Source organism: Lissotriton vulgaris, chromosome 11, assembly GCF_964263255.1.
Source record: "Lissotriton vulgaris chromosome 11, aLisVul1.2, whole genome shotgun sequence".
NCBI classification, from domain to species: Eukaryota; Metazoa; Chordata; class Amphibia; order Caudata; family Salamandridae; genus Lissotriton; species Lissotriton vulgaris.
The window spans coordinates 1071095690-1071123040 of record NC_141699.1 but is presented as its reverse complement, the minus strand read 5'-3'; the positions used below and the strand labels follow the sequence as shown (position 1 = coordinate 1071123040).

Sequence of the window (27351 nt, the reverse complement as noted above, 5' to 3'; positions counted from 1 at the left end):
CTACACATAGCGACCACCGTTATGCAATTTTGGGTTTGCCTTACTTACACGAGGGGCAGTCACGTCTGAACTGTGACTAGAGCGACACAATGGGTGAAAAACAATTGGTTGGAATGCTACCCAAAGCGACTGCCGGAGGTTTAGTCCATTTGCAAGCATTCTTCCCATCAACATTTTGTGTATTTAGAATCAATATTTACCTGGAGCTGGTGGGTGATGAACAGGACAGTCTTCGATTTCAGATGCTTCCTAATGGCGCTATTAAAGATGTGGTTGCCCACATGGGCATCTAAAGCACTGAGGGGATCATCCAGGATATAAATGCTCCGGTCACTGTACAAGGCCCTGGCCAAGCTGATTCTCTGTCGTTGGCCACCACTCAAATTAGCCCCACGCTCACCAATCTACGATAAGAAAGAAGAAAGGAATCATTGAATGCAAACATTCTTGAAGCTACAAAGCACTAACTTGCCAGTCCTGAAACTGTTCATTGAACAAATTACAAACAATGCCCTCAGTTTACATGCACACAACCAGAAGTCATTAAACAAATACATATACTCTGGAGGGAAGCAAGTAAATACAAAGTGAACTACAAAACATGTGCTGAAAAGCCACACTTGGATGAACAACTTACATTTTAAGGGTCCTAACGAAACCGGAGTGAACTGGTACATAGTCGAAAATAGGAGAAAAACAATCTAAAGGAAGACATTAACGCAACCTAGATCTAGACCACAAATGATCTTGCATCAGTGTTAACACGCAAATAACTAGGAATTAAAGTTGACACACGTGACCTGTATTCCAAGTGCAAAGAAAAAAAAGAAGTGAACTGAACTTTAATACAGTCTCAAACAGTACCTTGAACCTGAGAGCAGATACAAGTGCCCTGGAAATTAAATGTAAAGAATAAAAGGACCAGGTGGCTCTCCCAAGTGCAGTTGTGATCTTATGAAACATACACAACCTTACTGGAACCAGAGGACATGAATAGATTTGTATGCACTGGCTACCTCAAAAGTGACCCTCAGCAAGTATGTGTATGTACTTACTAGTGATAAGCAACCTGCAAGAAAAACTCACACGACCTGTAACCAGTGAGCAGAAACTCAAGCAACCTGGAACTAGAATGCAAACAATATGAACTGGAAATTAAGGACAGACACAGGTAAACGGCAATCCTACAGAAGAAAACCTAGTGCCCTGTACATTTACTTGTGTAAAAGACAAACAGGAAAGGAGTAGGTTCACAAGTATTTTCCATCCAGGAGCAACGCTTCCGAACGTAGCTACAGTCGCAACACTGATACTTCAGCATGTTATTAGGATGGAGAACGAGGTGCTTACCTCAGTCAAATCGCTGTTTGGAAGAATGGCAAGATCGGGCCTCAGGCTGCACACATTCAGCACGCTGTTGTACCTTTTGCAAAAGAAAAAGGTATCAATGTAAAAAATGGTTACATGCCACAAGAACAGATTAAGAGAGCCCAGCCACAAGAGCTGCATCTTTCCTAGACGCTTTGCAAAGGATTCAATTTACTCAGACTGTCTTTTTACTCTTTGTTGGAAGTTCTATTCTTGAAAAACAGATAAATGCGAGCAGCGAGGTGGTAAGTGAACTCTAAACAGAGCAGTTTTAAAAGCTTTTCAATTATGTTACCTTTTGATATGGATACCCTATTTTTATACTCTTCAAGAAGGCTGCCAAGAGTGCCCCTCAGTTTACCAGCCCACTAAGTTTGTACAGGACAAAAAAAAAAAGACTCCACTTGGAATGGCATTAGTGGATACTGGATAATACCCAAAATAGTGAAGATCAGTCTGTTGAATGTAGGCTGTGAATCTCCAATGTAGTGAATTACCAAAAATATTAAGATTCTTTGTTCACAATCAGACTATTTTTGCCATAAAAAAGGAGGGACCGAAGACAAATCTGGGTCCGGATGCGTAAAAAAAGAAACTGAAAATATAGGAATTGTAAAAATGAAACAAAGAACAATAAAAGGGTTTCCGGAGGAGGAGCCAAGACGGCGCCCAAAATGGCCGCATAGAAGCCCGGCTCCGCAACTCGCCCTCACCTCCGGACCTATCCTGGCAGTGATCCTGCACCCCAGCCACGGCCCAGTGCGGCGGAATCGTGGCGAACCCCGACCGCGTTACCCTGATCTTACGGCCTCTGACGGCCGAATAAGACCGCTTGCAAGTTTTCGGCCTTTCCTCCAGCGCGAGCCGGGACCTCACGTAGCGAAGCAGCCGCCTCTCACAGCGTCAACACCGGCCTCCGTTGGTCATTGATACCCGGTGACCCGAGTGGTGAAACCGAAACCGCTTACTGCAATCCTGTAATTTTCGCCGCAATGCAGCACTGACTACCGCGGCGTTAACACTCTGCTGGCCTCGGCAACCCCGAGAAGATGATCGGACAGCAGATTGGCTTGCCTGACCGGACTCTGCTTGCACCGTGGTGAGAAGCATGTAGCGCTGCGCATTTGAAGGAGCTTGCGTGTGCCTCACTTCTGTTTCTTCACACACCGCGATTTGCTGATGTTGCAGTGACGCCGGTAAGACCGACTTCCTTTGGCGTGTGTGCTTTGAGGTCCTTGGGCGTTGGAGGTGCAAACATGGCGCCCACGCTAGTGGATGTTTGGCTGGCCCTTCGAGACTGGCGCACTGAGTTGCAAGATCTGCGGGCGGCTGCGCATATTTCACACCCTACCATCTCTCCTGGTGTGGAAGACTTGGATACGGTCCCGTGTACTGTGGACTGCGAGCCCGAACGCTCCCCGGTTATTATAGCTGAGGTCTCCCAGGCGTGCAGGAAGCGTGTTGGCGGGTCCGGGGAGCCCAACGACAAGATCAGTGGCTTTGTTTATCCTTTTTCCTTCCTATTGCCAGCCCACCTGCCTGAATGCCAACACCCTGCCTTTGTGTGTAATGTGATTCTGACTCAGGGGGGACCCTCTCGGACTATTCCTTTGGTTCTTGGCTCGAACTGAGATTGCCCCTCCGGGTACTGCGGATTTGCTGCTACCACCTGTGTGTAACTGGGACTCGTGTTTGACCTTTTCCCATACTGGCCAGGGCTGACTTTTGCTCACTCATGTCGACTATTCGTGAATTGGATGCTGAAGCGGATTGTGGACTGCACTGGTGACCGTGGGTGGCTGGGGTGATTGTATGATGGCGCCCGCGTACTATTTAAGTGGGCCCTCGCTTCTGGGGTCGGGGGTGCACAAGGGGCTGGTGCTATGGCCCTCCTCCGTTTCTCCCTCTTTTGGGGTCTCTTGGGGCGACAGGCATGCCTAATGGGGGGGGGGGGGGGTGGGGGGGGGGGTGGGCCGTGGCCTTCCGCTGGTATGCAGGGTGGGGGATGGGATGTGTTCTTTGTAACTCTGTGTCTCCATGGCCTTCTATCTTCTCCTTTTCTGTTTTTCTTTCTTTCACTCTTCTTTTTCGTATATATCTTGGGTCGGACGGGGGGTCAGAGGGTGGTTCTTTCCGGGAGGATTCTTGCGCCTTGCGTGTATGTCTTTATCGCATGGTTTATTGATTCTTGGCTAAGATATCGATTTTAATGCATAGTCACTGAATGATTACATATCCTGCTTTTCCTTCTTTTATACCTCTGTCGGAGGGCGCATATCCTGTCACGAATTGTTTCACGTAATATGTGCTTTTTTGTAGGTCGTCTGATCCTTCCATTGTTGCTATAGAATGAACCCTCTTACATCCTATTGTACCATAGACAAGCTAGGTTGCAACTCCTGAAGTGATATATCGATTGGGCGGGCGCTAACTGGGGCGACATGTACTTCCACGCTTGTGTGTCTTGCTTGTAATGACATATGCCAGTAATTTGATAACGCTGTTTCACTTGTGGATATCCTCCTAGGTGGCTCGCCCTCTCAGCTACCCGGTCTGACTTTAGGACGATTCGCCAAAACTATAAAATGAAACCCTCTTTATCCTTTTCTTGTGGTTCCCTGCTAGTACATTGTAGTGTTTTACTTCAGTCATCTATTGTAGTGCAAGGTCACTTGGAATGTTTTACAGTGTCATAGCGGCCGGCCCGCAGTGGTTGTAGGCAGACGCTGTGTACTACGTTTACGATAAATAAAGGTTTTAAAAATAAATAAAAGGGTTTCCTACATAAAAAGGTCTTCTAATCCTCTGGACCAATGGACAAAAAGGTATGGAGGGTTAGGGATTAGATTTGTGGGCAAATGGGTGACCTCATGTGATAGGGGAAAATATAGAAACAATATTTAAGGGGGAGGTATGGGAGACATCTTCAGGGGTTTTAAAAAGAGATGAAGAGGACACGAGTAAAGCAAGGAGGTGGATGTGCCCTTCAAGCAATACAAGCGTTTCAGAGGAGAGAAAAAGATAACGACTAGTTTCTTACCTGTCGGTGTAGTTTTGCAGCGTGAAGATCTTTCTGGATTTACTATGCTGTGCATTATTCCGCGATCTGGTGGTTGGGTCCGGATTCGTAGTCTTTTTTTTTTTTTTGTAGCCCAGGTGGGCGTCGACGTCCCACCATTTGGTGCACCTTCGTGACGTCGGCACGCTTCCTGCGGAAGCTCCCACCCTTGGGCGCCATCTTCGGATTCTTTTTTCTTTTCTCTTTTGTGGTGAATCCATGGCTATGTGTATTAAACTTTCCTTCAACGTAAACTTCTTCTCGTATACTTGTCTTTGTTAAACGTTCTTATCTTATTCCATGTCCTTCCACCTTCTCCAGCCTCATCTTTCTGGCGGAGGTGGGTGGGTTCGCTAGTGAATCCAGAAAGATCTTCAAGCTGCAAAACTACACCGACAGGTAAGAAACTATTCGTTTTGCAGCGTGAATCTTTCTTGATTCACTATGCTGTGCATAGATTTCGTAGCGGTTTTGTCACTCATGTGGCGGCTGGGTGGAAGATGAGCGTTGGTTGTTAAAGATATGTTGAAGCACTCTTTGGCCCACTTGTGCTTCCTTGTTCATCTGCACATCTACGCAATAGTGTTTAGTGAAAGTGTGCACTGAAGCCCATGTTGCCGCCAGGCATATGTCTTGGATGGGCGTGTTTGCCAGGAAGGCGATCGTTGCCCCTTTCTTTCTGGTTGAGTGGGCTCGTGGGCCCTCCGTGAGCTCTTCACCAGCTTGCCTGTGGCAGAGCTGTATTGTTTTGGCAATCCATCTTGCTATGGTGTTCTTAGTCACTGGTCTACCCAGGAGACTCCTTGCGAAGGACACAAAGAATTGTTTCGTCTTCCTGTGTTCTTTCGTCCTTTCTATATAGTGCATTACTGCCCGCCTTGCGTCCAGAGTGTGGAGCGCCCTCTCCGCGTTTGACGTGGGCTTCTGGAAGAAGCTAGGTATCTGGATACTTTGGTTCATGTGGAATTTAGATACTACCTTGGGCATGAAATGCGGGTCTGTCCTCATCACGACCCTGTCACTGTGTATTTGTATGTACGGTTCTTGCAGCGTCAAAGCTTGTAGCTCGCTCACTCTGCGTAGCGATGTTATTGCTACTAGAAAGGCTGTCTTCATTGTCAGCATTTGTAGTGACGCTTTATGGATGGGTTCAAACGGTGGCTTCATGAGTTCCGTCAGTACGACGTTCAAGTTCCATGCCGGCGGCGGCATCCTCTTGGGTGGCGCTATTCTCTTCGCTCCTTCCAAGAACCTTTTCACTACTCTGGAAGTGAAGAAACTTCGTCCTGTTTCTCCTCTTGTGTATGCCACAATCGCTGCCAGGTGAACCCTCAGCGAGGACGAGCTTAGTTTAGCTTTGATCAGGTGCGTGAGGTATCTGAGTACTGTAGACTCTCTAGTCAGTTTTCTCTCCAGGTTTTTCCTGTGGCACCACTGCGTGAACCTCTTCCATTTCTCCCCATAGCACTTCCGCGTGCTGGGTCTCCTTGCTTCTCTCAGTACCCGAAGTGTGCTCTCTGGTAGTTTTAGATGTGCGAACTCTAAGTCCTCAGGAGCCACGCTGACAGGCAGAGGCTTTCTGGTTCTGGGTGTAGAACTTGTCCCCCTTCCATGGAGAGAAGGTCTCTTCTCTTTGGGAACTTGTGTGCTCTGCCCTGCGACATCTCCATAATCTGAGAGTACCAAGTCTGCCTCGCCCATTGGGGAGCCACCAGGATGAGAGTCATGTTGCTCGACCTGCACTTGTTCAGGACTCTGGGGATCAGTGGCGTCGGTGGAAAAGCGTAGGCAAATTTCTTTGACCAGCTTATCCATAGGGCATTCCCATGGGACATTGGTTCCTATTCCCTCGATACAAAGTGTTGGCATTTTGCATTCTGGCGTGTTGCAAACAGGTCTATTGTTGGTGTGCCCCACCTCCTGAACAGGTTCTCTGTCTCTTGGTTGTTCAGTTCCCATTCGTGGGACACTGATGCTTGCCTGCTGAGCCAATGCGCTTCCACATTGTCCTTCCCTGGCAGGTGTATGGCATGCAGGTCTATCCTGAGTGGGATCGCCCATCTCCATATTTCTTGAGCCAAGCTCGACAGAGGGAATGACTGAGTCCCCCCTTGCTTGTTGATGTAAAACATCGTTGTGGTGTTGTCTGTCTGTATCATCACCCTTTTGTTGTAAAGGTGCTTTTGGAAGGCCTTGAGGGCCAGCAACACTGTTTTCAGTTCCAGGTAGTTGATGTGCTTGACTGCAACTCCTGGGTTCCACAGACCCCTCACTCTGAGCCTGTTCATGTGTGCGCCCCATCCTTTCTGGGATGCGTCTGTGGTGATGGTCACAGTTGGGTCCGGTGGCGTTAGAGGCTTCCCCATCGTTATATTCTCCTTCGTCCACCATTTCATCTCCTCCTGCACATTGTGCGTAACAACCACTAGATCTTCCCAACTTCCTTCTGCTTGTGACCATTGCTGTTGCAGCCACTCCTGTAGTGGTCTCATCTTTAGCCGAACATTGGGGACCAGGTGGATGCATGACGCCATCCCCAAGATCTTGCTCACCATCCTCACTGTCAGAACTTGCCCCTTCTGGTAGTGACGTTTCTCCCTCAGCAGGCTGAGTGTTCTCTTCTCGCTGGGTGTCACTCTGCATTCGACCGTGTTGATCAGGGCTCCCAGGAAGATTTTCACTTGTTCTGGGTCCATGGAGCACTTTCTCCAGTGGATGGAGAAGCCCAGGTTCGTGAGCGTTCTTGTGACCTGTTCTGCGTGATCTTTGCATCTTGTGTAAGAGCTTGCTTTCACGAGCCAGTCGTCCAGGTAGGGGTACACGTGTATACCCTCCCTTCGTAGGTGTGCGGCCACCGCCGCGAGGCATTTGGTAAAGACCCTTGGCGCTGACTTGAGCCCGAAAGCCAGGGTTGTGAACTGGTAGTGGTCTTTGTTCACCTTGAATCTTAACATGTGTTTGTGTTTCCTGTTCATGGGGATGTGCAGGTATGCGTCTTTTAGGTCTATCGTGGACAAGTAGTCCCCGGGCCTTATTTGTGGGATGACCTCTTGCAGGGAAGTCATCTTGAACTTTTGAGTTTTTACGTAGGTGTTCAGGAACCGTAGGTCCAAGATGGGTCTTAGGCTTTCGTCCGCCTTTGGTACTAGGAAGTAGTTCGAGTACACCCCCTTGTTCCGTTCTCTGTGCGGGACTTGTTCTATGGCCTCTTTGAGGAGCAGTTCTTGAGCTTCCTCTTGGAGCAACTGCAGTTCTTTGCCCTTGTGACCCCTTCTCTTTGGCTTTCTGCTTGGTGGATATTTTTCCAACTCTATGCAGTATCCGTGCTGTATAATGTTTAGTATCCACTTGTCTGTGGTTATTTTTCTCCATTCGTGTAGAAAAAATCTCAACCTTCCCCCTACTGGTGTTGTGTGTTCTCTTGAGCCGTGTCCGTGTGAGCCTCCCCTTAGCTGTTGGTGCTCTCCCCCCTGAGGCTTTGGGTGGGTGAGCGCCTCCTTCACGGAGTCACTTTTGGGGGGGTTGATCACCACCTCTCCGTCTCTGGCCCCGCCCGTTTCCTCTCCCTCGAAAGGACTGGCCCCTATTCTGGGAGTTCCAATTCTGCCTCTGTTGACCCTGGTGCCATTGGTTGTCACTCTGTTGACCATGGTGGTGCGACTGTTGCGAATGTGATTGCTGGTTTCCCCCTCTACCATTTGGTCTCCTTGTGGGGGTGCCTCTCCGCATCCCCCTGAATTGTAGGGCTCCCATCGATTTGGCTGTCTCATTGTCTTTCTTCAGCTGAGCCAGTTTGTCATCTACTGATGCCCCGAACAGCGTCTCCCCGTTGAAGGGGGTGTTCAGGATGTTATTTTGCACTTCTGCCTTGAAGCCTGATATTCTGAGCCAGGCTTGCCTTCTCTCAGTGATGCTTATGGCCATCAGTCTGCTAGATGTTTCTGCCCCATCTAGGGCTGTCTTCAGGCATGCGTTTGCTATGTCCTTTCCCCCCTCCACGAGGTGGGCTGCCCTCTGCCTGTACTCCTCAGGCATGTGTTTCAGCAACTGGCTCATCTCATCCCAGTGCTGATATTGGTGTCTATTCAGGAGTGCATTGGAGTTTGCCATCCTCCAATGCATAGCGGCATTTCTTTCAATTTTCCTTCCAGTGAGGTCCATCCTCCTGCTTTCCTTATCAGGTGGTGGCCCAGATGTGGTTGGCACGTTGGCCCTTCTTCTGGCCGTTGCCGCGATTATGGAGTCAGCTGCCACGGTGCCCTGGATATAAGGGGGGTCCTCGGAGGAGAACTTGTATTTCTTCTCCGTCCTCGGGGTCACTGACCTGCATGTGGCTGGTTCCTTGAAGGCTTCAGTCCCTTGGGCCGTGACGCTCTTCAGCATGGGCAGGAAGCTGCTTTTCGTCTGTGAGGGGAGCAAAGTCTCTAGCAGGAAGTCAGCCTTTGTCTGTTCCTCCTCCAACTTCACATTGTAGACTGCTGCAGCCTTCTTAACGACCTCATAGTAAGCCCCGATGTCGTCTGGCGGCGAAGGCCTCGAAGGGTATGTCTCCACAGGTTCCTCGGGGTTATCGGCCTCGAGATCCTGCCATTCTTCCTCTAGCGACGCCGAGGACTCTGAGTAGTAGCTCTCGCGGAGGTAATCTCCTTCCGAGTGGTAGAAATCCTCCTCTTCTCCCTCATCTGTGGGGTTGGAGTTTTCGGCGGCTCCTCGGCTTCGAAGTCCTTCTGCACCTCTACCTCTTCGGCGGTCGCAGCGGTCTTCGAGGGAGTCGAGTAGGTCTTCGAGGGAGTCGTATAGTTCTTCATTGTTTCCTTGAAGGCTCTCTTCCTCTGGAGCATACTCTCCATTTCGGCCTCGAGCCTTCTTCTCTTTTTCTCCATCTCTGCCGCTTGCTCGGCGTCAAGCTTTTCGGCAGGTCTCTTCGACGGTACCTTCGACGTCGAGGCCGTTCTGAGCGTCTTCTCGCTCGAGGGTCCCTTCTCGAGGGCTTGCTTCGACGACCTTTGCTTTTCGCTGGTCTTTGCCATCTGGGAGTCCTTTTCGAAGGATCCGCTGGGCCTTTCGGAGGATGCGGCTTCGGACGTCGAAACTTTAGTCGCCGGCGCTCCTTTCGAGGACTTAGCCTCTGCTTTTCGGGGTTCTCCCTCAGGCTTTCTCGGTCCTGTCTGGGTTTTCGGGGTCGTAGACTCTCCTACCTTTTTTGAAGGTCTCACATCGGTCTCTACGACCGTGAAGTCATCTGGTCCCTCGGCGATGTTCTCCTCTTCGTCGGAGGAGGCACCCAGCTGGTAGAGGCTCGGCGTGGCCCCTTTCCCTTGCATCGTGTGGTGGGCCACCCTCTGTCTCTCTCGAACTCTGAGTCTTCGGCGTGAAGATTGAACAGGTGTTGCAATCCTCGCTGGAGTGGTCGATCGGCAGGCAGAGGTTGCAGACCGGATGCTGGTCCTTCTGCGCGTACTTGTGGTGGCAATTACTGCAGAACTTGAATGGGGTGTTGTCCATGTGCTCGCTCAGGGGGCCCCCTGGACGCGCTTTCTCCTTGGCCGTCGAGTATCACGAGGTTTTCTCCTCTTTCTTCGTTCTGGCTCTAGGAGGTCTTCTTCTCCGACTTCCCTCGGTCCTTTTCCCTCAAAAACTTGGTGTATTTCCTTCTTTTCTCCTGAAACTTCTCCGGAGCTTCATGCGACGATCCAGACCCAACGGCGGAAAAAAGAATCTGAAGATGGCGCCCCAAGGGTGGGAGCTTCCGCAGGAAGCGTGCCGACGTCACGAAGGTGCACCAAATGGTGGGACGTCGACGCCCACCTGGGCTACAAAAAAAAAAAAAAAAAAAAAGGAGAAAAAAAGACTACGAATCCGGACCCAACCACCAGATCGCGGAATAATGGACAGCATAGTGAATCCAGAAAGATTCATGCTGCAAAAATGGTGTTTACATGCTGGGTCTGTCCTGTAAAGGTATGACAAGGATCTCTATGAGATACGGACCAAAAAAATATGGACTGAAGGCAGTTTGAGAAATGGCAGTGACCAGGCTGTACTTGACGAATTGGGTAGGTTATTAATTTTTTATAATATGTGAAAAGAATCTGAAAGGTTCCCACAAGGTTGTTTTTCGTCTGGATCACATACAAGACACTCAGAATTGCTGTAACACAAGGCACAGAACTGGGAAGAGTCTAAAAGTCTTGAATCCTTCATCTTTAGATATTAAAGTAATCCTGCTTTCAAAACCTTTGCCTGTGCATGTAATTTGAAATCTATATCGGGAAACAAATACATACATTTCCGAATTTTGGAGAAGATAGAAAGTGATAAAAATAACATCTTGAGGGATAAAATAACCGAAATAACACCTTGAGGGATACAATAACCAAAATCGCAGATCAAGCCCCTCTGAAAGCATCTACAGAGAGCTGCCATTATAATCGGGTACAGAGGATCTTCAGGTGAATTTGTTTTTGTAGAAAAGTAGGTTAACACTCGTCCTTCTAAGATGGTGACCTCAGAGGCATGCTTTCAGAGAATGCTGAGGGGAGAATGTGATGCCTAAACATCTGGTGTGGGGGTCTTCCGGCACCTTTGATTAGAGATGTTCTGCTTTACCATATAGAACAGGATACAGTCCCAGAAATCCCAGTCATTACTACGCCTGGATGGAAAAAAGCATGGGACTGCCTCAAAGCGAGACACTATTAACAATGGCTCTCCGATAAACAACCGAGACACTGGAGGGGTGGCAGCACTTAAAGAGACTTGATAAGAAGTCCTTTAATTTTAGTGTGCCCTAAAAAAGAAAAAAGAAAAGTAAATCTACACTGGGTGGTAAAAGGTGCTCCTTGTGATATTTTGGTAAGCAAAGAAAAAGAAGAAGAGCCAAACTGACTAAAAGTCTGCTACCAACCACGGTCTTATTCCTACCATCAAGGCTAGACGGTTACCCTCCTAAGATGCTGATGCTCATGATAAGATTAGTCCCGTAGTAGTGTGGAGGTAGCCTTCGGAAGCCTCTTTCCCGGATCCAATGCACTGTTTCAGAACAGTTCTCACAAAAAAACCAGACTGAAGAGTAGGAGGAAGAGAAGGAATGAAGTAAGATTTCAGCAACAGTACATACCAATCTCACTCAATCTCAACGATTGGTTGATTCCATTTACCCCATGGCAGATATGATGCCTGTAGAGATGAACTCAAACTGAAGGAAAGAGAGCAGCTGGACATAAAGATGCATGGTGGCGAGTGGAGCGTAACGTACCCAGATCAGGCAATAGAACAGAGAGAAATAATGAGCTATTTACAGTCCTCAGAGGCTGCCTTGAGCAGTCGTCCTCAAAAGTGAAATTTAACTGCTACACTCTTTGGCTTAGGTCAGTGGGAGACACGAACAGTACTGAAAATTAAGGGTATCCCTGTCCGGATGAAAAGCTGCTATTACTAGAAATGGAGATTGGTAGTTGCTATGAGATGCTCACAATATTAATATGTTAGAGGTCAGCAGAGTCTTCCTTACTGGCTGGAATACGTCAAGTTAAACAGGGAAATGATATCGAGGAACCTTCTTCTTGTTCCCTACATGGTAACAGCAACTTCGAATCATCAGACCCTGGCACAGTGTCTGTCAGTGATTGTTCTGAAGCCTTGTAGAGTTGGCTCTGGCCAGTCCCTACAAGGTCTTAATGCCCAAGATGTTCTGAGCTCGCTTTGAAGTGTTTAAATCAAGCTAGATTTCTAATGACAGAAAGTCATTACCTTTTTATGGGGAAGCAAATGTACGAGGCAGGGACCATGGAAACAAGGCGTACACGTGGCAACCTTAGAGCAGAGGTAAGAATAATTCAGCAGAATGATGGCAGTGATGCTAGTTAGTCGGTAGGTGCTGCTTCATCAAATATACATCAATCTATGTACCAGGTTAGTAACTCTGGGAGTTCTTTGCACCAGACAAACCTTTGTAGTTTTAAATTTCCTCTTCGCTTTTGTTAAAATGGGTGAATAACTCTGTGAATACTTCTTTCAGATATGCTGGCTACATTAAACCTATTACACAATGTTTTTATGAACACATCCCTTAAAATTCTAATTAAAGTGACTGCAAGTTACTTAGAAGGAGTGATTGTTGAATGCTATTGCTCAGTTCCTGGTATTTTAATCATATGAACAACAGAAAATACCCATACTGTCAAGCCTGCCTGCTGTTTTGTTTTCCACCCACCACTGACTTTAATTGCGCTAGCAAGCACAAATACAACATCATGTACACAATTAGAACTATATATATATCTGCAGTTTCAGGCACTTGGAGATGACGCGGTCAGCCCAGAATCCCATTTGTTAGTCAAATACTGGGGCTAGAACTAGAATCCTGGGTTTCAGGTTTCAAGTTTGGCAGCTTAGCCACTAGTCCATATTTCTTCTGAAATAGGTGGGGACTTAGGGTTTTTAATAGTAAACACAAAGTTGCAACTGTCAGATTCTTTTGCAATATTTGTGCCTCATAACTAAGACTAATGTTTTTCAGAAATCCCTGGATTATCTGGCAAATGATGGAAACTGTCAAGCACTGCTTGCCGCTGACATGGCATCGCAGAATTCCAGTGGTTTTGAGTATGTGGATGGTGAAATCGAAAATGTAATTTCCACCTCTTGACACATGATTCTATTGAAGAAATCAACAGAAAAAAAAGGTTTGGAAAAAGTTTCAATATCACAATTTTCTCTTTTAAATGTGCAGACTAATTTGGCTATAATGACAGGATCTACATTAACACTTGTCAACCCCTACTGAGGGAGACGTCAAGAGGACTAGAATTGTATAAAATCAAGTTACCTTTCTTCTTCATATTCCTTCCCAAAGAGGATGTTTTCTCTGAGTGTAGCATTGAGGATCCAGGCCTGCTGGGCAACATAAGCAAACGTTCCATTGACTGCAATGCTGCCCTCTAGCAGGGTCATCTGTAAGAAAAGAGGGATAGCCAATCACACAAAGGAATGACTTGACAGAAGGGGAACATCCTTTTCAATGCAACTTTTACGACGCATGCCTTTACATCGCAAGTTTTACAACGCATATCATTACAACGCATTGCGGTGGGGGGGCACTCTAGGATAGGGAATAGATTTAATTTACTATCCAACACCTTCCCTACTATCCACAGGGACTGGAGTTGGAATAGTAAATTAAACTATTCACTATCCAGCACCCCTCAACACTATGCGTTGTAACAGCATGCGTTGTAAAACTTGCGATGTAAATGCATGCGTAGTAAAAGCATGCGTTGTAATGTCATACAACCCTTGACAGATGAAGGTAATGTGGAGTAAACAAGTAAGAACAGGAAATCCAAAAGAGACCATTGCAACCTTGCATGGCAGATTCAGAAATGTAGACCTTAGTACAGAATTCCCATGGAAGAAAGATCTAAATGCTTAGATGAGTGGACACTGACTTTTTTTAATTGATCCTAGCGGCTCAAGAGGGCTGCAGAATCCATTAAAACAGACAATGGCCACTGTACTATGCATCAAAGCTGCTTCTTCCACAGCGGTGCTGTACTTGCAAGAAAAGAGTCTCTGGATGCACTCTAGCAAGTGTTAGTTAACCACATTCCCATATTCAAGGCGCAAACATTAGCAAAAGCGCTTTGTTTACAACAGCCGCGGCACATAAAAGTATTTGTGTTTAACCCCTTCGCTGCTGGCTCGTTTCCGCCGCTGTGCGGTAAACAAATGAACAGGAGCGGGCCATGACGAACCCCAGCCGTCATCAGCACACGAGCACAGTAGTGCATGACGGCTGGGGTTCGTCATCAGCATGCAAGGGGTTAAGGTACTGAATTAAAATGAAGATTATAAAGTATGATAACCTTATTATCCTTTGACTTTCAAAGAAGAAGTATTTTTAAGATTAGATTTAAAAAGAACTAAGAAAAACTATTAGCTACTGGACAGTATTGCAATATGGTCACCACCAAAAATATAATAAATGGTGTGATGGGGTGGCCACAAAAAGAGAACCACAGACATCACAAGGACAAGAGCAACATACAGTCTATTTTCAGACCATTTAGATTTTCTTTGTGGGGTCATCTGCATTATGTATCTTTCGGAGAAGCTTGTTACAAAAAGTCTCAATACTCTGCAGTTAAGAAAATGTTTTTCCATTTTGCGACAGATTCGTATGTGAACGTATGACTTGGGCACCTCAAACTGAAGTCTTGTATTCTCCAGATACCAGAGATGAGAGATGCCAGCTAGCCGACTTGTTGCTTTTAAAAAGAAGCAGACAAAGCTTGGACTTAGTAATATGGAAAGAAAAACAATTTCCTTACCTGCCCCAAAATAGAGGAGATCAGCGAGGTTTTCCCACTTCCCACACTGCCACAAATCCCAACAAGTTTCCCCTGCACAAGAAGAAAAAACATTTTAAAAAGCAGTGCAAGTTATCAGCCCCACAGTATCTCCTGTACCTTTTGAATATACTGAACTGACACCCCAGTGATCTAAAAGTTAACATTCTGTAAATTAATTTAAGGGATAGAGAGGAAGACAAGCAACAGCTGGAAGCAGAATCTAGCTTCAGCCCTAAGGACAACATGATCCACTGAAAGCCCAGGTCTGTAGCAGTGCAGTCTTATTGAACAGCACTTGGTTGGTGTGTTTCAGTGTGAGTACATATTTGACTCTCAGAAGTTAAAAATGGGAAGTATGCAATGAAAGACACATTGAAGGCATTTCAAGTATAACACATCCCAATGACAGACCGTATATTATTTTCAAAGATTAAGAGGAGGAAAAGCGGTCAGGCTAAGTCGTACTTTACATGAATACTTTGCCAAACTGATTTTCACAGTGGATTCCACATTTATGTCATTACCACTTGCAATAACACAGGCCTAAGGAAATTCTTTGAGAACAGACAACTATAAAAACTGTGTTTAGGCAAGCGTTACACGCTTCATTTGCCTGTGGTTCGGCAGCTTTCTTCGACCACACTCTGTGGCCAGCTGTAAACACAAAGCTGACTGAAGCTAGTTGAGTGAATAGGGAACAGTGTTTCATTATGCCAACACACCAGCAAAGGAGATTATGATGCTGAAAATGCTTGTTCCCCGATGCCGCCTTTAAGGGGTCTAGAGTACTGAGTACCTGGCAAATCTTCCAGGCACACACGAAACACAGTAGCCTGACTCAGTGACTCTAGGTGCAACTAAATACAGCTCCAGTTTTTGTGGTCTAGATGCCTATTCTAGGAAAACAAAAGTCCAAGCTGGATTGCAACGACAGTCCCCTGCAGCAACCCTTCTACATTCACGATCACTGTTAGTTTAGTGAGCAAAGTTAAAGTGAGAGAAATCAAAAATGTGGCCTTTTAAAGGGACCATACAGGTAATAAGTCAGTAGAGGACAAAATAGAGTTTGAAAAGGTTGCAGGGCAAGCGTGCAAGCATTTAGCAGACCTTCTTACTTCCCAAGACCAGGTCTCTGTACATACCTGTTCAATTTCCAGGTCAATGTTGTAGAGAGTCCGTTGCAGCCGTGTGTTCCCCAGGGTACCTTTCATCTCCTCATCAGGGCTTGGATGCTCGTCACTGTCCACCAGGAGATGTCCCTTCTGCTCTGCAAGAACTGCCAGCGACCCGTCCTTTGGCAGCTTTGTCTTCTCTTTTTTTCCTTTAGTGGCTGCTTTCTTGTCTTTTTTCATTTTGGGGGTCAGCTTGGGTGAGCTCTGGGTGCTGGCGTGGGAAGAGTCCCATGCCAGAGTAGCATTTTTCAGTTCGATGGTGACCTTAGGACTGGCAGGCTTTCTCTTTATCAAGTGCACCTCCTCCATAAGAAACAAACTCTGAGAGGAGCCGTGAGAGAGGTGCAAAGATGAGATACCGGGTCAAGCCTATGGCACACTCAGGCGGCAAAACACATCAGGTTATACAGTGGGTGGGAGCTGCTGAAGAGCAAAATGTAGCTCATTAGTGTCAACTAAAACCCAGGCCCACCTCGGGCCTGGGGACGCCTGAATGTGGGAGAACTTGGCACACAGTGGGATTCGTATGAGATTACCACCATAATTTTGTTGAAATGAAGGTTCCCCTAGTTCAGAACGTGGACTTAGAAATACAGGTACAGTGGAATCCATTCATGGTTACCCGTCCCCTTCAGCAGACCTGTACTTCCAGCATACACTTTAGCACCCAAAGACAAGACTACCCTCACTAAGATCAATCCAAATACTACAATATCTTGTAAAAAAAGAAAAAAAAAAAAAAAGGTTTTGTAAAAGAAAATTTCTGAATTTTCATTGAGGCAAATCAAAACAGATGTTATGCAGAAGACCCGATAAATTCAATTTTCCAACACAGTTTGAAAGCTTAGGATCCAGGAAGAACTAGAAGCTACTCAACGAGTTAACTCAGCACACCACACTGCACTAAACTAGAAATTTGAGCAATGTAAGGCTTTTCATTTCTCACAACGCAAAGGCCCAGATTGCAAGTGTGGAGGACAATTTCGATCACTGCACAAGTTGGGACTAGAATTGTGAACTGTGTGGCAATTACCACACCCCCACAGTAAAATCTGCTGAAATGTATTGATGGAAAAAAGCCAAAAGAAGAAAAAAGAGATGCCAGCGCAATACAAAGGAAATATGCATGAGGTAAGTACTGCCCAGGAACAAACCTCACCAAAGTGTATTGTGCATTCAATAGCTGCTGTAAATGCCATACTCTACTCGGACATACAATTAATCAGGTAGAAGCTAACAGTTCAGCAAGGCACAGGTTCTTGCATACCCCAGGATACTAGCATTTCACACCACCACAGGACCAACTGAGAGGTCTATGATGGTAGCAAATGTGTCAGACATACTAGGAATAACAGACTTGAGATTCTACAATTCAAAAAGCTGTAAAAGCTTAAGGGTATTCTCTTTCAGACATAACAGAGTACGGGCCTAAGACAGAATGGATATATTGGGCAACCTTAAAGATCTGGGACATATGGCTGAAAGACTCCAAAGCAGTGACGGGAGCAAGCTGCATACATGCTTATTCTCCTTGGATAACCGTCTTCTTCCCAGCGCTAACAAGTTAATAATTCAACACACTGACCAAACAGCAGAAACAAGAGGGTTTAACAAAATAAGGAATCCACTTGATTCCAGGAATAAGGCACAGCGGTGCACTACTTGCTCTGTTTAACCAACAGGAGCGGGAAGAGTCAGCCAATTAGAATAACAGAGTCAGTCTCGCCCGTTCAGATTCTTTAGGTGCAGAAGAACAGCTTACCATTGAGGAGACTCCCACAGTTTGGATACTAGCTGCACACCAAGACTGCCATAAGAAGGAGCGGAGAGATTGTCCAATTGTTGTAGCTTCTTAATGATCCCATAATAAACCTGCCTGTGATCCCTGCTTCTAATATCACAAGAAGAGCTTATTTATGTGCCAGAGGGTGAAAAAATGTGGCTGGTTATTGCCCCATGATATTAAACTACTGTCATTCCCACTGTGTTCATGTTCCCACACATCCACAATCATCATCATCATCATCATCATCATCAAAAAGTAACACAATAAGTAAAGCAAAAAAAAATAAAAACAATCTGTCAACAGGGATGAAATGAAATAGAGCAGCAGGTCAAAATAGAGTCAAAAGATTTGATAATAAGGTTAAGAAAAACAAAAGTACACAAACATTTTTACTTTACATGGTGGGGTATGTAGTAGGTGGCTCTCATTTCATGGAGCGAGCTCTACGATATAACTAAACGCTATGGTTTTTGCTGGACTATACACAGTAGGGGTCATGGGTGATGAGGCTCACTCAAGATTAGCACTCATTGTAGAATTTGTCGTGCTGTATTACTTGATAATGTTTCAAAAGAAATACAAAAGCAAATGCTACTGGTGTGATCCACAGCTTTGTCGCATTGGCTAACAATGGTACCTAGGACCTGTTGTTAACTATCTGTTCAGTCCGTCCATATGGGTGTTGCTTAAGATGAATAACACCTTACTAAGAAGGGAAAGAGCAGCTCCTCCCTTAAACGAGAGGAAGATACCAAAAGTTTAAATTCCATCTCTAATATTATGAGGCTAGGTAGATTTAAGATGCTTTATAGATGTAAAAATTAAACTGATATACTTTTAAAATGGTGAAAAATTGAGACTGGAATTGAACACAACATAGGGTTTGATGGCTACAGAGAAGATGGGGATGATACAGAGACTCAACTGGGAGACCTGCAGTAATGGAATTTAACATTTAAAATAAAATAAATTAAGGGTGGCTTTCAGTTCGTGTGGCAGCATCGGAAGGAATTTAAAGAAAAGTTAATTTACCTTAAAGCGCTCAACAGAAACTGATGCTTCAGAAAGTGACTTCACAGAGAAGGGTGTGACTTTAAGGGCAAAAGTCATAGAATTAAATACTGTGACAACAGTGAAGGCCTTAAAAACAAAGGACAGAAAACCATATTAAAGTTCACCGCTGCTAAATTTTGCAAAAACACACAGGAAGAAGATTAAACCTAAAGCATAGCACATATGTAAAAGTAGGCAAGAGGGTTGGTATACTTCCACATTTCTCTGGGTAAGATCGTGATGCAATTTCTCCCTACTTTGTTTCCTTTCCACTACATATTTTTCACAAAAACCCAGAACAGGACTCTTTACAAATAAAATATGCGGTGGTGTCAATGTAAGTGTATTGGCATACATTGTGAATTGGGAATACCAGGTTAAGGAAATACAGCATTGCATTTCATTGGTTGTGCATACCAATACAGTTGATCCAAATAGGCAAACCTTTACCCAATTCCATCTTATAAGCTGCGTTTACTAGCTTGCGTGCACTCCAACTATGGAGGTAAATTACTAATTTATAGTCTCAGCGTTAATATTTTTCATCTTCAAAACAGCTGGATAGGGAAAAAAGGTAAAGCAACTGGTTCCAATAAAGATGTACCGTTTTTATTTAACTTTAAATGTATGTAAACCATAACATCTGAGATCTCCACTTCTCCCCCGTTTCTTCCTTTAGTTCCTCAGACACCCTTATTTGATTATATGCATCCCATACATTTATTATCTACACTTTGCACCTTTTCCATTTCAACGTACCCTGTTTTTTCCCTATTCTCATCTCTCCACATTACAAACCTCAGTTTACCACCCGCGTTCTCTCATTTGTTTGCACATTCTCACCCATGTCTTACCTTTCTCTTCTTTCCCTTTTTCATGTCAGTTTCATCTCTCCTCACTCAAATTTGCCAATTCTCCTTACCGGTTTTCTCCTACTTGATCGTGCTCAGTTCTATTCTTTCTGATCATCCCTTTCTACTTATTTTTCTCATGTTGCTCACTCCATTATTCAACTTCCCATCTCCCCATTTCCCATATTTTCCTTATTTAGTCTTGTTTACTTTCCTGTCTATATTTTCCCTTATTTTGCTTTGTTACTTTTCCTGTTCTCTGCTCCTTGTCTCCTGCTCTCCTTCCCTTTGTTCCCTTCTCCAACTGTGTGTCTCTTCACTGTCCTGTGTGCAGTCGAGAGTATTACAAATCTAGAATATCTCTACTTTGATTCGGTTCTAGTTTTTTTTATCCAGCCCTCAAACCAATCATTCTACAGTTAGCAGTTTTGGAAGTCATCATGGAAACAGGAATAAGAGGAAAATTGGTTATGCACTCCTGTGCCTATTTTTTCACTTAAACACTGATACATATAGGAGAAGTACGGGTAGTTCTGTGCAAGACCGGCCTGCTTATCACTGCATCTTATGCAATTACCTGAGCTGCTGTAAGGTCGTAGCCCAAGACCATGTGGACCGAGAAAGTCACCACACTTGCAATAACAACCACAATAGGAGCAATTCCCACAGTAATGCTTTGGAAATAGCCAGCACTTTCCAAAATTTTTCGCTCTTCTTCACGAATTTCTAGAAAGAGGAAAGGTTACAAAAAAAGACAATCAGACAAAAAACACACAGCAGCTTGCAAATTCATCTATGAACTATTCATTGACCAAATGTTAATGAAGGCAAATGATGACTTTGCTGGTGACAGCTATGGTACCCTAGTGTAAGTAAACTCTGTGTACACAATGTTACAGCAATCCCCTCTACCCCAGCCCAAGGACAGGGAACCACACACTACTTTGCAGCCTAGTCATTTGTGATCAGTAGTACACGCAACTACTCCATTGCAATGACCAAACACATTTCCAACAAGCATCTCAAAGCGGACTAGGTGCCTCAATACTCTAAGTGTGGAAACGTCTTACACACCAATGCAACACAATGCTATCTTATCAGACCATCAGTCAAACACCGCGCAAAAAAGCCTTCACACTAGACCGTTCAAATCTAACAGTTCAAATCCTTCCAGGGGATGATCTCTTTTATTGGGTTAGCTGAAGAAATATAGAGAGATGGCACAATGTAGAAGAATACCTGTTCAAACAGGCTCCTCATGAGAACATCTGAAGTTTCAAGGCATGTGGAATGCTCAACTGAGGATTAATTTAAGGAAGAATTTCAAACTCAAAAGAGATTTACACCCTTTGTGTGGAGCTGATGGCATTACATGTTTAAACAGAATTCCTTGTTGCTGAAATAATTTTACTGGTAGCTGAATGGTTGTGCATTTTATCTGAGATGTTAGGAAAATGTAGCACCTTATTTGCTGTTTTTCTACTTTACTCAGTTTGTAGGCACCTTAGTTAGGTTTTTAGATTCACTGTGACAAGATTATATTCCTCAGTTGCGTTATGTGACATGTGGTTCATAGGTCTCAGATTTATTTTTGGCCTTATGATGGGTCCACAGCAGCAAATAAACAAGGAAGTACCCTTTTGTTCTGCGTGCATCGAAATTGCGAGTAGTGCTAACTTGAATCCTCCACAACCCTGCCCTGCGATCATCTGAAGAGGATGTGGGAGAATTTATATGCTTTGTACAGCTACTGCACATTATATACAGGTAGTGACCACGGATATCAAATTCAGAATGTGTGTTGTTTTAATCATCTACTTCAGTTATACGACCACCTTAATCTTGGCCCAAGAGATTTAATTATTCTCAAGCTAAAACCATCGCAATCTCATGTAATGCATGTGTATACTAAATTTGCTCCCTGATCACATCCTCCTGAGCAGACTACCATTTACACGCTTGACTGGAGATGGAATATCAAGCGAGGACTGATCTTTTACTTCATTTGAGGATGAAGCCTTTTTTATTCCTGATCTTCAGACAAAGAACAGGGATCTGATGCACGGTGATGAAACACCCTTTGTTGCACTGTGTGCCATACCCTCAAAGTGGAGCGGTCACTCACTCTGGACGTTCTGAGAGAAAGCTTTCACCCAAGCGTACATCTTGATGAATTTAATGTAGGTTAGAACTTCGCTCATCTTCTGAACACGTTCGTCAGTGATGGACACACATTTTCTGCGAAAGTATGCAGTGAGCCGTGAAACAAACATCTGAAAAAAGTAACAAAAAGTTAGAGACAGTCTGGTGAGAGGAAAATGTTTGTAAACAGAAAATACCTTACAATATGTCAGAAATGGTTATACATTACATGTATACATGTAGTGGAATATTATTTCAGCCATTGTTGTGTAAATAAACTTGATGGGCCATGGCAGAGATACTCTAGGCTCTTCAAAGACGTGAGAAATGTCTTCTAGGTGTTGCAAGCCTTTGACTTTGCTATCTGGACTCGCTTAAGCATCACAAGATCATGTTACTGCTCAATCCCCTGCCTACTCTCTACTCCGGGAGGAGGAAACAATTCAGATACAAGACTCTGGGAGTTGGGGAAACCAGTGCTCAGACATTTAATTTAAACGTTTAAGCATCACTGTAGGAAGCTGCGTCTTTATGTGATATAACAGTAAGTTGATTTACCATGTAAAGAGTCCAGGGGTTCACGTATGAGCCGGGGAGGAGGTGGGGGGGGGGGGGGGCTTTGTTCCGCTTCTCCAAGGACCAGGGGTGACTGGGGCAGGGGTGTCCTTAGGCGCGGGTTTTTAATTACCTGAGCAGTGGTTGAGGTAGCCTATGTGCAGAGGCTGCAGGCAACGTCAGGGAATCCAGGAAGAGTGGAACAACGATGGACTCTAGCTCTGTATGGGTGAGGAACCTTGTTGGCAGTCGTGGCCCACTTCAACTCCGGTCGGATGTGACGAGTGCAGTGGTGGCTTCGGGTGTCGGGTTTTGGTAGATTCGGAGGCCTCAGTCTTCTCTTTTGGAGATTCTTTAGAACAGGTCAGCTGTTCACGGGAGGCCTTGAGTCTTTTTCAAAGGCAAGCAGTTCTCCCAAGTTTCTGCAATCACAGCTTCAGGACAAGTCGGCTTTTGAGCCATTTTCAACAAGAAATGCAGACAGGCCGGCAGGGTTGGTACCAGGTCAGCTGCTTCTACTCTCTTCTCGGCTTTTACGGCTCTTCGGTGTCCTCCCTCTTCTTAGGCCCACGAAGTAAAAGCCTTTAGTTGGCATTCCTACCAGACTAACTAATTTTCTTGCCTGTCCAGGTGCAAAGGGGGCTCTGGACAGGTGATGTGGCTTCTTCTCCTTTGAAGGTGCCAGATTTACATTCCAAAGGCAGCTGCTTCTATGAAGCTCGCCAGTCCCTAGGAGGGTAATCATCAGGTCAGCCTGTGAAAAGGGTTGTTACACCCTCTTCCTGGTCAGACTTTTGTTCTGGGTCTCCCGAGAGCGAAGGTTCTCGCTTCAAGAAGGTCAGAAAAGCGTCTCAGGTAGCAGGCTGGAGGAAGCCAGTCAGCAAGCATACCAGAGGCTGGTAGGTTTTCAGAGGGCACCTCTAAGGTGATATCTGGATGCATGTATTGGTAAAGCCAACACTGGAATCTGTGTGGGTTTACCGATACGAGATGTTTGAGCCCAAACATCCCTATTTTCAGTGAAGTCATCATGTACGCTGGGAAACTCGTTTTTACTCGTGTCTAGCGTATGTTTTAAACCTGGCTTCCCTGTTCACTTGTACGGGCAGTAATAGGACTAACCAGCACACGGGCCTATCTGCTCATGCAGGTAAGCCCGCACATATAATATTCAGCACCTTGCCTTAGGGCTGTGAGGCCTGCTGAAGGGGTGACTTACAAATATTACATGCAGTGTTAGGTACATGGCACACAGGGGTGTGAACAGGTCATGTTTTCACTTTTGTTTGCACCAAGACACACAGCCTGCAATGGTAGGCGTGCATGTGCATGGTGAGGGGTCCCTTGGAGTGGCAACATTTGTGCTGCTGCCCTTAGGGACCCTCTTTAGCACCTCAGGCCCTAGGTACCAATGGTACCATTTACTAGGGACTTACAAGGGGTGCTAACAGTTTTGCCAATTGGGTAAACAATTGTACAATGGTACTGGGGACCTAGTTAGCAGGAACCCCGTACACTTCAGTCAAAGATGTGTCAAATACCAAGGAAAACGTGTTTGTGTGTGGTGTGTGGGGAAGGGGGTTGGGGGGAGAGGGTGGGTCCTACAATCACCAACTAAATAGGGTATTGGCGGTTTGTCTGGTGTCTTCACAAACAAAAGGTACAGAAATATAAGCCAAGTCTCCTGGTAAGAATGCAAGGATGTCTGGTTACTGATTATCAAGGAGAAACTCCTGAAAATATTCTTACCCCTCTGTAAAGAAAATCAAGTTTGACTGGTCAACAATACTTTAACCCGTTCGATGCGTCAGACGGTCCCCGGCCGTCCAACGTCACGGTGGGTGTGTGCGGAGGACATCCGCGGGCCGACTGAACCACGTCCACTCTTTATTTCTCCTGCACCGCGGCGGAATTTGCACTGCTGTAAATGGGTTAAAGATAGCTATTCCCAAGTCATTATTAAAAAAATCCTTAAGAGCAAAAGATATAACTGAACGGGGTTACCTGTCCTGGGGAAAACATTTATTTTTAAAAGAAATATTAAGTTTGAGCACAGTGATTGTGTGCTGGAAGCACAGGTACAAATATAACCAAATCATAACCACAATTGACTGGATCCGGTGGACTGCATACAGATCTTTGCTTGTGCTTGAGGTACCACTTTACAGTCAAGCAAAACAAAAAAGTAGTCTGATGAGCTAAACAATAAAAACAAAAGCTCCCGACTGGATTTTCCATGGGCTAGGATTTAGGGTTTCCTAATTGAGAAACAGGTTCTTTTCATGAAAAATGCAAATGTAGTTAATGTACATGCCTGCTCACGCATCATCACACATGTGCACGTGTCAAGATGCTAAGGCTGCCCTAAGTATGACAGTGTATAAGCAGTGAATAAGCATACATGAGTCAACACACTGCGTGCACGTGTTGAGGAGGCAGACGTTTTTTCTCTAATTTTAACTGGTTCAAGATGGTGAATGGTCATCTAGGAACAGTAAATTTAAACAAAATGTGCGCCAAAGTGCATTTTCAGATAGGAGCAGCCCGATTCCAAATAGCAGCTGTCAGGGCATCTTAAAAAGGTTTTAAAAAATGTTTGAAAAAACAAACAAAAAAAAAAAAACACAGAACGAGGACGAGCAGGGGAATCGAGTAAATCCACAGATGAGCTGTGATGTTGAACTGTGGTGCCACAAAAGGTGGGGGGGGATGGGGTTATATAGGAAACAAAAAAAAACTAAGACAGGACGTGGAAGTGGAGCAACATAAGAGCTAAAGGTTGTGACAGAGGTACGGAGAATGTAAGGGAGCGGTGTGTAAAGAACACATGCCAACAGACTTGATTCAGATGGGACACATTTTATAAGCCAACATGGCTCAGCAGTCTCCTGCCTAAACTGTACTTTTCTTCAATGTAAGTCAATGGGGAAAATAAAATAACTTCTTTCCAAGATCTCAGTCTTTCTAGTTTCAAAATGTTGCTATGTACAGTGAAGTGAGAGCAAATTACAGGGAGAGGGGGGGAGACCAAGAAAACACAAGCACTCCAGTGGAGTGCAAAATAAAAAAATGTAATTTTCTGTACCTAACAAATGGAAAGCTGCGGGTGATCCAAACAAAAGATTGACAAATAAGCTATGCTCCAGGGGTGAAACAAACCCAAGAGGAGAAAGGAAAGACATCAATTAAGAAGCAAGGAAAAGAGCATGGTAATAAAGGCAAGCAAAGGTAAGCAATGGGCTGGACGAAAGCCCACTATAAATTTTGATTTTGTCCAAAATAGGCCCCTCAATCACCAACAGCTAAAGCTTCCTGTGGGAAAGATCTAAAAATGGGACATCGTTCTCCTTCTTTCTCATCCTTTAGATTGGATTCCACACTTTTCTGCAGAGGATTATCATGCAGAAGGTTGCAAGAGCTTATGGGGAGGAGCTAGAGCATGTGGTGACAGGTGAAGCAAATCTGGATTATGTCAGTCAAATTCAAATGTATTATGCACAATTAATTAAAATCTTAACATATAGAAAGTTATTCCCATAACAGTAATATTTACAAATATAAAAAAAGAGATAAATTTCAGTTAATATGACAAACTAATCAAGTAGTAAAATGAGCTCCTGAGGTCTTACGTTTTCCGTCCACTTTTATTAAAAAGTTTGTTAAAAACTGCAATTTAAATGTGTATCGAGGGAATTAAAATAAGCAATAACAGCCTGTCCCCAAAAGAGAATGCCCATGTTTTTAAAGGGCTCTCTTAAAAGGGCTCTCCGTTCCACTTAAAGGATCGACACACAACAGATGGTTCAGGTCTTCTACACTTGACCCACATAAGCAGCAGCAATTTGGCACTTCTGATCATAGCTAAGGGGGGGGGGGTTGGGGGAGTATGAGAGAGGGCTAGCAAGTGGCCAAAATGAACTCCCATGAATTTCCTCTTTAGATGTGGAGCCCATCCTGACGACAGGTATTTCTGTGGTTTAAGAATTGAATAGTCATTTATCATCAACCACCCATGAGATCTTTTTACTAAAGCAGTCTTGTCTTCAATTGCCGAGAGATTTCTCACTGAGTAATTGATTGTTTTTTTTTTTTTTAAAAGGCTGCAAGGGGGGGGGGGGGGGGGGGGGCGCGCTAGAGCGCAACGCAAAATGGCCGCTTTGTAGAGCAGCTCCGCAGGCAGAGCTGAATATTCGTCAACTATCCTGATTGCCTGTCGATCTCGATCCCTCTGATAGAACGACCCGGTGGCGAAATACAAGAGCTACGTTTCAGCACCCTGAGCTGCCCTGGACGTGTGCGGATTGCGGAGAGTGGGGCCACGAAAGCGGAGGCCTGCAGCACCATCATGGCGTCCCGGTGCGAGACCCAGCAGCACTAGTGTGGTGAGTGGGAACGGGCTAAGCTGTGGCCTGGCCAGCGGGGGGTTGGCGGTGTCGCTTGTGGCCTGTTGATGTGGGGACTGCGCGTTTGACTCGTGCTGGAACGCGCCTCGGTTGTGCTGCATTGCCGCCGAGGCTGCGGCCGTCCCTGCCGAACCTTGCGTGGCCTTCAGGATACGGGCTATAGGGACTGCCTCTCCCTTACTGCGTTGCGGGCACCGGCGGTTGGCCAGTGCCGGCACTCCTGCTCTGTCCCGCTAGCGGGTGGCAGCAGTTCCGGGTGAGAACTGTGGTCTGTGCTCCCTCCTCACCTATCGGGCTTTTATATTAGCTGCTGCGGCCCACGCACCTCATTGCTGCCGGCTCACCTCCCTTGGTGAGCTCATGAACTAACTACATGTGGACTGGTGCTGGGACCCCCGGCTGCATTCAATCCTGACTGGCAAGCCCTGTGTGCTCACCCAGAAGTTGTACCCCGGCCTGGGAGCAGAGATGTCTACCACCCCTATGACAAACTGCTGTGTTGCCACGTGCGCGGAGGCAAGATTTACCACTAGGCCCCAGGGCCCACGGACTGCAGAGGCTGTGCAACTCACGACTCACCTAGCCTATATGTGCGGCGGTGGCAGGGGTAC

General features: G+C 45.5%; 1 protein-coding gene across 11 annotated transcripts in view; it reads right to left on the bottom strand.

Annotated features, from left to right (window-relative positions):
* The window catches only part of ABCC5 (ATP binding cassette subfamily C member 5), a 213514-nt gene that overhangs the window by 57434 nt on the left and 128729 nt on the right, over positions 1–27351 (bottom strand). For 8 of the 11 annotated variants that reach the window (XM_086944467.1, XM_086944468.1, XM_086944480.1 and 5 more), the window contains 8 exons: positions 21766–21913; positions 20218–20366; positions 18769–18876; positions 15921–16271; positions 14758–14829; positions 13257–13381; positions 1351–1423; positions 201–404 (listed from right to left, as the gene is read on the bottom strand). In XM_086944467.1, coding sequence (XP_086800593.1) covers positions 201–404; positions 1351–1423; positions 13257–13381; positions 14758–14829; positions 15921–16271; positions 18769–18876; positions 20218–20366; positions 21766–21913 — 1230 coding nt within the window. Of the gene's footprint in view, positions 1–200; positions 405–1350; positions 1424–13256; positions 13382–14757; positions 14830–15920; positions 16374–18768; positions 18877–20217; positions 20367–21741; positions 21914–27351 lie in introns of those variants that run through there. The other 3 variants (XM_086944474.1, XM_086944475.1, XM_086944476.1) reach the window with 3 other exon arrangements.